A 12,231-nucleotide genomic window follows, 5' to 3' on the forward strand; every position below is an offset into this window, starting at 1 on the left:
TCCATGACTTTTTTGGACTAATTTTTTATTAGACATGTTTATTCCTAGAATACTTTTTCGTTTCTATTTAATCATGATTGATTTAAAAGATGGGAATTTTTTTTGGAGCGTTGCGCAGATGAATATTTCATTTAAATATTTTTATTTCTTTTAACTTAGGAATACACCTATATATGGGCAATGAAAACAGTAAGACATTAAAACTCGAACAATTTTAATATATTTTACTGCACAATTAGTTTGAAAGTGAACAAATCTATCTATAGGTACATAAGATTTTTATAGTAGAGCATTCAATAAATTTAACAGCATATGTCTCAATTGTAACAAGATATTAAGTATTGGCCTAGATGAATAATGCTTATTATGTTAAATGAATGCAATTCAATTTGAAAATCTATCGAGAATATTCACCAAGATTCATTTTTACTTAGAGTTATGTAGTATAGCTATAATAGTCCTTCAAGTTTCCAAAGAGGTCCTTTTCAAATTTTCTAAATAGACTTTCGAATTATAAATTTTGTCGATATCTGATGACTTTTTAAAAAAGATGATCTACAACATTCTACAAAAAATAGATAATTTTTCAATAGAATTTCGTTTTATAAAATGTTCAAAATTATACATTATGCATTTCAGCAGTCTATTTCAAAGCTGTTTTCTTCTGAAGATTAGACAACTTCTTTCTAACATAATATTACAAAAATATACATACTATAGGCATTAATTTGGGTCTGTTCCACTAATTTGTGCTGGAAAACAAATTTGCAAACTTTACATTAGTAGGTTTCAAATTTAATTTTCATTTTAATGGATCGCTCATCAAACTGGTCCAAAACAAAATAATAGGGTTTGAATCAAGAAATTTCTCAAAAAAGAACAGTTCTCTTGAAAAATATATATTATTTACTTATTTTAGTGAGTATATCTAATGGCTAAAACTCATCTGAAAGAAAAAAAATGATAACAAAGAATACTTTCCATTTAAAATCATAAATAATATGTTGATTTCATCTCGATTTTTAATAATATTTTGACAGTTCCTTATGACATTATGCGCAACATAAATGTCGAATCTCTCGGATAATCCAGAAGAAAAAACTTGAATAATATTCCCAAATATCCAAAGTTGTGAAAGTATGTAGACAAAAAACAATGAGTCTCAACTTTTAGATATCGGATGGATTTTTCAATCTTTAACGAAAAGAATCAATCCAATTGTAAGAATATACACTGATAGTATAGGCAAAAATTGTATAATCAACAATAATTCGAAAATTTATGTTAAAAATCTTAGTATTGTTGGTCATATATATGTAATTATTGAAACTTTTTTCAAGAATAGTTAAATGTTTATAAAAATTGTTAGTTTTCCATTTATGAATCAACTTTTGATCTACACATGAAAAATTTTTCATTCATTCAAAATTTTTAACTATTTGAATGAATGATTAAACTGAAATTTGGAAATGACTGAAAATTTAAAGAACTTGGATGGACTTCATTGATAGATATTCAGTGCCTGAAATGAATTTTGAATAGAATGCGCTTAGTCATCTCAAAGACCAATAGTAAAAAGTGAAATATTGGAAGACAAAACAAAATAGGAACAATTTATATTATTTTTATTATTGATGATTTGAATTAAAAAATTATCCTCTCCGAATCCATTTCAGGCAATTCACTTCTCATTAATTATATGCAAAGTATCTTGACTAGAAGATAAAATTTTTCAATCTATTCTAAGAATAGATTTATTTTTTTAGAGTATCTTTTTCAAGTTGCCTTTATAATATCAATTTAGTGTAGATTCGAAGAATCACATATAAAATTCCGAAAAGATTTAATAAACAGGATAAAATACAAAAAAAAAACGTGTTGAACAAGTATATAATTCCTATTTTCTATGAGTTTAGAATAGCAAACTTCTATATAGCGTTCAAATGTACCGATTTCTATAGGTAAACAATTCTTTTGAAACAAATAATACAAGTCTGATTTTCTGAAGAATTTGCTCCATGTATTTGAATAGGTTTGGTTTGGGAGTGGAAAACCTTGAATTGGCTATTGAGGATGAGTATTTTTTAGGTGTCACTTAAGATTTAGGAATAAAGATAAACTCTAAAAGCAGTCTTGGAAAATATGGAAGTTCATGACTCTAATTTTAGTCCAGTTCAAATAGAGTAGATTCAATATTTGTGGTATGATGCTGAAGGTTTTCACTTCCAGGTACAATTGAAATAAATTTGGAAAATCCGGTCTAATCGATTCTTTCCTGACGTATCTCCTATCTATGCATCTTCAGAGGTTTCTCTTACACTGGATTCTTCCAGACTGGTTGTTGACGTACCTTCCACTTGGATGGTTTAGTATTGTTGATAACCAAGCACTATGAACTATATGTTCTGTTTTCCTCTCTTTGATGTTGAAGGAATGCTTGTAAAATTTTATAGCTTCAATATTTATCCTCGAAGACAGAAATTCTAACAGACATTAAGAGCTACTATCCAAGAATGAATATGAAAGCTATATTGACCTTTGAAGATGCTTTTACCATAGTTGTAGGTGAAAAATCGATTAGACAACTGCTAGAAAGTCCTTAGTTTTCTAACTGGGGCCAATTCTTCATAAAATCAGCTTGGAAACTTTGCATATTCCTATATCAAATTGTATTCTACAATAACCCGATAATATCTTGGGATTTCAAGTATGTAGAACCTGATATTTTCGTGAAATTTTCCCATGAGAAATCAGTTGCAAAGAATTAAAAACTGCAGGCACATTATGAAGCACCATTTATGTGCAATAACAATATGCGAATGGACCAAAATTAGCATATAAAAATCCGAATTAGTACTACTACTAGAAAATCTTTGAGCTATGACATTTTTACTTCACTTCTTTGGTCATTCAATTTCTAAAAAGACCCTAGGTCGAAAGAAATATTCGTTGACTTTCATATTGTTTGAGTTGAAAATCTGCGGTAGAACATATATGAAAGGAGAAGGTACATGAACTTCATGGCAGTAGTCAAAGAAGTGCTTTTTTTTTGGAAATAGGTAAATGGAAATATCTGTATAAAGCGGTCGATTGAGCAAAAAGTTACACGTAGAAAATTTTCAAAAAGTTAATCTCAATAAACTCTGGAATAAAATTAATATCAAGTTTCAAGCTCAAAGGTACCTATATACCTATTATTAAATACTTTATTGCTTCATTGGGTATAATCGACCAACTATTTCAGAACGTGGTATTATTCCCTCTTTTCATGGTTAAAGCAATGGAATGACTTAAATGGAGTGACCTAAATTCGTCAAATTCAATGGAAATATTTAACTCACTCTAAACGGTAAGGTGTACATTATTGAAAATTGGATAAAGCTAAAAGCACACATCATCAAAAGTGTGTATGTATAAGGGGATATTGTGTAACTGGAAACCTATGTATATATGAACCTACTTAAATTTTAAATAAAAAATAAGCGTATCTAGGAAAATAGTGCTGTGCATTTTTCTTCTAGCATCAGAGTCTAGATGGATATCATTCTACATTTTCTTTTTGGTGTTATGTAATCTTAATTGAATTACTTCCAATCGTTTTATAAACACTTTTGGAGAATCTCTATCTCAATGTCATCCCTGATTCTTCTGAATCTTCTCTCTGGGTATTCTCTAACACATTTCAACTTGGGAACTCTTCATCAGAAGTTTTATCAGAAATGAGTATGTTTACCAATATCCGAACACTTTTGATGTGCGTGTATATTTTATACTGAAGCCCGTTTAGATGTCGTCTATAGGTCCTCCTGTAGGTGAAATGCTTGTGGTCATCGGTTTACCCATATTGCTGAAAAATATATTCGTTAGTTGACTATACATTTGAATGTAAGAAAATGTAGAAAATTCAACGAGCAATCCGAAGTCAATAAAATTAATATATGCATAATTCTACCCAGTCTAGATGGCGACACAGATATACATAACGTATACATATTACAGTGGACTAAATCGGGGAGTTTCACTAGACTACTCCACATATTGAAGAATTGCGGTTTTCCCTCATTTCCACGATAACTCTTAAAGAATTCATTTTAGGTATAGGGTTTGCTTAAGTAATTCACACTATTTTTGTACGTTTTTTTTGAAATAATAAAAATATAGGTTCTAATTTAAAAATCTTGAGTTTTGATGACTTTGAGTTGTCCGAGTTCATGATCTTCTTATAAACACCCAGTACATTTTTGGTCCAAACCGCAAACAGTCTTATAATACTACGTATTTGCAGAATCAAAAAAAAATTCTTTCGAAAAGAGCCTTTCTGCCGGAAAATTAAAAAAAAAATGTGAGTCCTCATCACCACCAATTTTTTTATAAGCATCCCATTAACTCATGAACCGTTAAGCTTTTACCCAAGGTATGGCATATTACCGAAATTGTCATCAAAAAAGCTATCTAATCTCTAATCCTCTGAGTATCTAATGATGCAATAATATACTGGGTGTGCCATTTGAAATAAGGAAGTACTAGTCTGTTTCTGGTATAACCGGAAGTTGTAGAGATGTGAAAATATTTAAGGGAGAAAGATCAAACCCCAATATGCAAATTTTCAGCACAAAATTATGATCAGTTTTCCATAAACGTCTAATAGGCCATCTCGGTGAATCACCCTGTATAATGTCGAGGTTCATAAGTGTCACTGATGTCGAAATTCATTCATGTTAATTGAATATTAGATATTTCCGTTTCTCAGTAGACTTCCTTTTATATTCGTAGAATCGAAAAAGAAAAAAGAAATTTCGAAAAAAGCTTTTTCTGCCGAAATATTCAAAAAAGTGTGAGTCCTCATCGCCACCATTTTTTTTTAAAAGAATCCCATTAACTCATGAACCGTTTAGTTTTTACCCAAGGTATGGCATATTGCCGAAATTGTCATATAAAAAGCTACCTAATGATGCAATAATAAACTGGGTATCCTATTTGAAATAAGGAAGTAGTAGTCTGTTTCCGGTATAATCGGAAGTTGTAGAGATCTGAAAATATTATAGGGAGAAAGATCATGGTCTCAAACCCCAATATGCAAATTTTCAGCTCAAAATTATGATCAGTTTTCCATAAACGTCTAATAGGCCATCCCGGTGAATCACCCTGTATCTACTTTCTTTTATATTTTTAATCATTATAAAAATCGCAAAAAAACATTTGGGATGAACTGAAAAGTTGTACTGTAAACAAATCTGTAATTTTCAACTTTTTTTTGTTCATTATAAGTGACAAACATCTGTTCCTAGCAATCCTAGCTTATAGCAGGTACAAGAATTTCATTATTTTGAATTTGTCCTGATATTTGTGAGACCTGGTGTTAAATTTTAATTTGGAAATGTTGAACGTTCATTATATTTACCGGAAGAATTTTTACATTTTTTATTGAAGGAAAAGGAAGACCATTGGCTAGGCAGTAAATTGCAGGAATAGGTAATCCAATTTTTCTTGATGTTCTAGTTTTAGAAAATACACGTTCAGTCTGGATACAACCCCAAAAATACCAAATTCAGGATAAATGAAATAGGAGTTTTTATGTTTCCACTTTTCAATTCTTCAAACAAGAATTATATCCCTAAACAATTTAGCGAATTTATATTTTTAATAAGAGTACCTATACCATAAGACCAAAAAACTGTTTTCAGCTTGTTTCAAACATTGAATCAACTCGACCATCACTTGATGTAAATTAAATTTAAATCAAATAATGGTTATTATATTTCCACTTTTTAATTCTATAAATTACAATTACACAGTAGCTTCTTCATATTTTACATTTTTAACCCACCATATAACGAAGCAATTGTATCTATGGAATTAAAGAGTGAAAATATAATAACTGTTATTTGAGTTGAATTGAATTTCCACCAAGTCAATCCAAATTCAAGAGTTTATTAATTGGCTTAAATAAAACTTGATCTTTATTCAAAACAGGATTCAAGGAACATCAAATAGTATCTAGTTACCATCAACTACCGAATAGTAACGGTTGAAACAGTTCACTATTTGATAATTCAAGGTAGGTACAGAACTTATGATAACAATATAGAATGTGTCTGTACTGTATAATGAGTTCAAGAAGGTTATGTTGGTAATGTAGAAGGTGATCATAAAAATAAATGAGTTTTATTTCAGAGCAAAGACTGGCACAAAAGTAGTAACTTACCCGCCAATAGAAATGGAATTGACGATGCCATCAGCAAAGCTATCTCGGCTCATCTCATCAACCATGGCAACTTTAAAATGATGCCCAAAGCTAGCCAAATCTTCTCTGAAGGCTTCGCTGGCTGGAGTGATACCATCACTAGCTGAGTGGAGAACAGGAGTTATAGAACCATTTTCACCTTGGACGTCCATGTCTTCGGCATTTTTCTCCAAGGGTGCCTTCTCTTCATCATCATTGTAGATTTTGAAGTAAGCGAAGGCCAAGTATATAACAGAAATGATGAAGGAGGGAATCGGAATCGCCATAGCGTACACTAAATTCATATAAACTTGCCACATGTCCAAATCTGTGATGACGATACTTGGATCAACACGGCTGTAGTAGCAAGTGAAGTTTGTACCTATGGTCTTGTATTTTTTCAGAAATATAGTACAATTGAGCATTGGTGGATAGCCGCAACCCTTTACGTTCGGTAATAACCTAGCTTCTTTGTAAAACCACAGCGACGAGTAGTTGGCTGCAATATCTTTATCATCGTAATCGTCAAATAAGGCTATTTCAACGAGATCTTTTGAAGGAGCCTCGCTGATAACGGTGGTGTTGTCATTCTCTGTCACGTTCTTCTTATAGTTGACCAGTATCTGGGTACAGTCGTACATGTCCCTTGTACAACCTTCCCGACAGGAGGTCCAACTACAATTTGAAACACCTAGACGTCTCTCACTTTTCACTGTCACACACAACACTGGCGTCTCATTAAACTCCATAAATATAGTTGTGAAAGCTGGATCGATGACAAAAGGCACAAGGAATAAAAACGAAAACAAGCTGAATATACCGAGCAATACGAAGAAAGCGGTAGTATAAAATAGTAACTTCTGTTTACAAGTTTGTTCTTCTTGTTTCTCCTCCATTTTCGAAGGTTAGAAGCGGCCCTAATTCCCAACATCTGCATAAGACGAGGGCAAGCAGCTATGGCCAGCCCACGAAAAGCGTGCAACCCTCACATTTGAAACTAGTGGTGACAGTTGAGGACCTTCCTGGATTTCATGATGGTATTGTTGAAGAGCTAACTACATTACGGTTCCCTCTTCATCGCGGACTGGACGAAAATGGGCTCTATTGGCTGCCACCTATCTACAGCACATGATATCGCGTGGAACTCGGAGCACTGCAGTCTCTCTGTAAGCTATTGATCCCGGCTAGGCTTACAGATGTTCGACGCTCATTCTCCACAAACACATCCATCGAGGCCTATACCAGATACATCAAGTAAGTATTATCTTATATAAAACTGCGAATTTCTGCTTGCAATCACGCGTAGCTAACTGGATACGCATCGAATCATTTTTTTCAATTTGCCTCAAGTTCTTTTTTGTAGTGACTGTAGTAAATTTGTGCGGAATATTCGCCTTATATTGATCCAAGAGACGCCGCAGTAAGGTCGGCCCTATTGATCCGACGCTGTGCGCAGACGCGGCGCCGGACTTATCCGCAAATGAATGTCAGTTTCAAATATGCAGAGATAAAGAGCGCACATAGAAAATCACGAAGATGCCGAAGAAAAAGCCAACCCCGGTCGAGGACTTGATAATACCTCCGCAGGATACGAAAATATGCGGAACGATATGTTTGTGTCAAATGACTCTAGTGTTGAGTACAGTGGCTATTGTTTATTTAACTGTTGCGATTTATGTACCGTCGACCAGAGCCATGAAGTCTGGCATACTGGAAGACCCAGTTATGTGCACCACGACACGTGCAGTGCTTGTCGAAAATTGTGATTGGGGTTCTTGTGGCGAATGGTGCTTGAGTAAGACATCGGGTTCCTGTCTTCAGATCTACGTGAATCTTCGACACAACGGGTCTAATTTGTTTTGGGCGAATTGTACAAATGCCGCGAATAAGACTTGTTACGGTATAGACCAAGAAAACGCGAAGAAGAGTAGGTGCATCTCCGACGAATGCAAAAACTTAACTGGTACCTTCAATTGTTCCTCGGGGACCTGCATCAACATCACAGATGCCTTCGAATGCATATTCAAAGAAACAGATCCGCCTCTCAAGTGTTCAGGTAGACGTGGTAAAATCACCTGCATCGATTTAGACGGCTTGTACAGTTGCAACAGAGGAATATGCGAAAGAATTCGCACACCATATAATTGCGATCGTCGATGCGTTGATATACCAACTAGAAACAAGAATATTATCATTTTAAGCGGTGACAAAGTGTTTCTATCGGAATGTCAGCGTGCTGTTGACCTTGACAGGAACGAGGAGATTTGGAACGAATCTCAAGACAATATAATGATGGCTTCGTGTTATAACATACAAAATACAACTTCCGGTATCTACGCTGTGGATTGTGTTAATGGTTCTACCTTGCCGAATAACATCCTGAGCGATTTGACCAACTTTACGTACTTGAGTTATCTGAGCATCTTCAACACCAAGATCTTGGATGAGAGGAGGTTGGTAGCTCCTCCTGAACCTGACCTACTCATCGCGAATGAGAGCAAGTTGCTCATCAACCTGGAGGGCTGTGTTAACACCTTAAGGGATGAGTGTAAGGAGTTCCTGAGGGTGTATGGTAAGGATGGAACTGACCACAATGCGCGGGCAAGGTTTCCTTGTTATTATTCTGCCGATAATACCGATATCGTCGTAGCGAGGTTCAATTTAGAAACGACTGAGAAGCAGTTTTTGATTGCTTCTTTGCTGCCATCCGTGCTCTTCGTTGTATCGTGTCTAACGTTAATTTTGTGCCATAAGGCCGTAGTTGTGGGCGATGATGCCAAAATGCGATTCAAAGGCTGTGTTCAATCTGAAGACGACAGTCATAGTAAAGACGGTAAAATTATGACTGACACTGGTGGAGGCAACTCTATTATGGCACTTTGAGATCAATCACGTGAGTAATTCGAACTCTGAAACGTTGGAGCCATTCACAATTCACCCAGAATGACACATGAAGACTTTGCACATGACAACTCAGCTGATATTCACACTCACTAGGTCATCATTCATTCATTAGGATATTACTCGAATCGAAGCTTTTTAGAAAATAGCCACATTAGAATTGTCGATTTAATTGCTAGATTTTCCTTTATTCTTTCTATAATTAAAACGAATCGAATGTGTAGAATCCCAAAAACACAGAATAAACTTTTGATAAAACATAATCACGAAATTATGAATTTTTTTTTCTATGATAATTGTGCAATTAGTATTTTACCGTGAAGTCCTTGCACTTAAGGTTTCTGAATTGTGAATAACCCTGGTTTCGAATCTCGCAATTTAAGTTTTGGAAAGAGAAAAAGTCAGCTGATGTCATATCAGGTGAATAGATTTGATTGGGAAATTTGCTATTTTGCTATTCCAAATTTGAGGCAGATAATAGAGCTCAGTAAATAAATCCAAAGACAAATAACGCTCGAATTCCGCGTAATTATAAGCTACAGTTGTGCCAACTCATAGACATGAATGATTGTGATCACTCTGAACTTTTTAAATGATTAAGTTCCGTTATTTCTTGGTAGACAGTAGATTGATTTAGGCTTGAAGGAAATACCTATTATAGATCACCTTTCATACTAATTAATTTTAATCAGATGGTCTCAATACTAATCAACATAAATCGATTAATATCAATTATCAGATGAAATTTTATAATAGAGAAGATATCCTGTTACGTTACCTCCAAGAGTGAACATTTCCATGTTTGAATTATTCAACAGAAACGTTCAAGGAGAAAAACTTAACCCCCCCCCCCCAAATTTTCAGAATAATACAACTATAGTGTTAAATTTGGAGTGTTTTTCATTCCAACTAGGATTTCACAAACGGTGTGTCCGATATAATTGAAATTCTCTTTTTTATTACTTGAATAGGATCTGCTTTTGGAATAAAGGTATCAATCAATCACTTCGTATTCATGAAAGTCTTGAAAAAAATGCACGATTATCGATTAATATTTATTTATTGTGGCTCTAATGCGAAAATAATTGCGGGATTGTTGTATTAACTTTGGTTTTCCAATAACTAAATGGAAACTGGCGGATATCTGATGATATAACTTACGCGAGCGGTAAAATACTAGTGTACAGGATAATGGATTGATTTTATTCGAAAGGTAATACATATTGATGAAGATGAATTCAGTTTCGATTTTCCATTTAAACGAGAATTGCTGTAATTTATAAGGAAACTCACAATGAGCATCATTATAGGGTTCTTTAAAATTCGTTCCGAAGCTTTTAGTTATATTATTACGGAATGTATTATCATTGCAGTATAGAAAAACCAAATTATATACCACGTAAAACTGCACTGCATTTGACACAAGCATTTTGAACCATCATCACCACATTATAACACATTCTATCACTTATTATAGCACACATTATAGCAACCTGTCATAAATTGTTTATTTCTGGTTTTTCAATAAAAATGATACAATTCAAAATGGTTTTAACAGCATCACTGTGAGTTATTCTTTAAATTTCTTATAGCGTTTGTGTTCAGCAGTTTGTGCAAGATAATCATGGAAAGATACGCGCTTAAACAACGTTTGGAAATCGTTTAATTGAGCACTGATTTTCTAAACGTTGTGAAGCGTGTATATTTCCAATATTCAATGGCTTAAACTACTGAACACCAAGGACATAAAAAATTTAAAAAAAATAATACACATTTCAATTGTATCATTCCTACTGGAAAACCCTGTATCTACTTAAGTTAATTTTTTTCATGCTCGCAGAATTTGCAGAAATTCCGCTGTAGAATGATTTATTTGTGAAAATATTACATAACATAGTTAGTAGATTATTCAACTTCGATATTCCAAAATTTCGGAATATTCTAAAAATGAGCATTGCTTGGATTAAAATTCAAATTGATTTTTATAAGAGTATCAATAATTTCTGAAATTTGAGTAGCCTAATTCCAATGGAATTCACACAATGAACAAAGGAATAAATAAGAAAAGCTAATTGATAGAATGATGAAGAATACTAGGACAAAATCAATTTTCAGGGTAGGTTCAAGGTCAGGGAAAAGGTAGACCAAAACTTCCGAAAAAATTGTTCCAAAATTTTAATGAATGCAATTATGTTGAAAGCATCTTGTAACTCTTTGTTGTCATGGGGTTGATTGCAGGTTTATTGAGTAATTTAAGCGACTTAAACGTCAGTGCCAAATATGGTGTAAAAAACTTCAATTATCAAAATTAAGAGTATCAGTAGGGGGTGAATAACCCTTCAACTCTAATGCATATACCTCAACAGAGAAATTATTGATTACTCGACCAAGAATTTGCATAGTTTTCGTTTGAACACGAATAAATACATATTTTTTTTTGTTGCAGGCATTCCCCTATTGCTGGATCGTGATTAACTTCGTCCATCAAAAGGGGGAGAGCAGGAAACCCTAAAAGTAAAGGAAATATGGCCGACACTTCGAAAAAGAAAGAATTAACAGTAATTTCCGTCGCAGAATCTGCAAAATTCTACACATCTTTATGTCTTGGAACGACAGCTATATTATCTGTATTTGCTTTTCTTTTCCTAATACCATTCGTAGTTGACCCATCGATCTCTAGTTTGATGGCAGACTATGACCCACAGCCAGTGACGTGTGTAGTGACCCAGCATGTGTACGCAGAAGGACTTAGGAACTGTTCATGGGCATCATGCAGAGAGGGTTGCACTAAGGAAGCCACACGCTGTCATCAGATTCACGTGAACTACTCGAAAATACCGTTTAGAGACTGGAATTACTCCAACCATAGTGTCGAATGGGACATTGTTAACACGAAAATGTTCATAAATGCAGAAGGTTGCGGGTATCCTCCTTCTGTTAATTGCACAGAATTCGCTAAGCAATATGGATACCACACAAGAGGGATACCTTTTCCTTGTTATTATAGTAAGGTTTATCCAGAAATGGTTGTTGTAAGATATTCTTGGGACGATACACTGAGACAACTTATTTTATCATTGGCTATACCAAATTTACTTTTTGCTGCT

General features: G+C 33.9%; 2 protein-coding genes across 2 annotated transcripts; one reads left to right on the top strand and one right to left on the bottom strand.

The window, feature by feature from the left end:
- Positions 1 to 203: 203 nt before the first annotated feature.
- LOC123686484 (protein tipE) lies at positions 204 to 7,472 on the bottom strand. Its single transcript, XM_045626657.1, has 2 exons — positions 6,206 to 7,472; positions 204 to 3,847 (listed from the first exon to the last, which is right to left on the bottom strand). The coding sequence occupies exons 1-2, from the start codon at positions 7,117 to 7,119 to the stop codon at positions 3,784 to 3,786; spliced, it is 978 nt and encodes a 325-aa protein (XP_045482613.1). The 5' UTR covers positions 7,120 to 7,472; the 3' UTR covers positions 204 to 3,783.
- Positions 7,473 to 7,718: 246 nt separating this feature from the next.
- Positions 7,719 to 11,706, top strand: LOC123686483. The gene is made up of 2 exons (XM_045626656.1): positions 7,719 to 9,116; positions 11,571 to 11,706. The coding sequence occupies exon 1, from the start codon at positions 7,760 to 7,762 to the stop codon at positions 9,104 to 9,106; it is 1,347 nt and encodes a 448-aa protein (XP_045482612.1). The 5' UTR covers positions 7,719 to 7,759; the 3' UTR covers positions 9,107 to 9,116; positions 11,571 to 11,706.
- The last annotated feature ends 525 nt before the right edge of the window (positions 11,707 to 12,231 follow it).

The sequence above is a fragment of the Harmonia axyridis genome, chromosome X (genome assembly GCF_914767665.1).
Source record: "Harmonia axyridis chromosome X, icHarAxyr1.1, whole genome shotgun sequence".
In the NCBI taxonomy this organism is placed as follows: Eukaryota; Metazoa; Arthropoda; class Insecta; order Coleoptera; family Coccinellidae; genus Harmonia; species Harmonia axyridis.

What these genes read in the sequence shown, in the direction of transcription:
- LOC123686484 (XM_045626657.1), bottom strand. Translation starts at nt 7,119, where the DNA reads ATGGAGGAGAAACAAGAAGAACAAACTTGTAAACAGAAGTTACTATTT. An exon ending in AATTCCATTTCTATTGGCGG is followed by an intron (nt 3,848 to 6,205) that starts GTAAGTTACTAC and finishes TATATTTTTCAG; the next exon opens with CAATATGGGTAAACCGATGA.
- LOC123686483 (XM_045626656.1), top strand. Translation starts at nt 7,760, where the DNA reads ATGCCGAAGAAAAAGCCAACCCCGGTCGAGGACTTGATAATACCTCCG.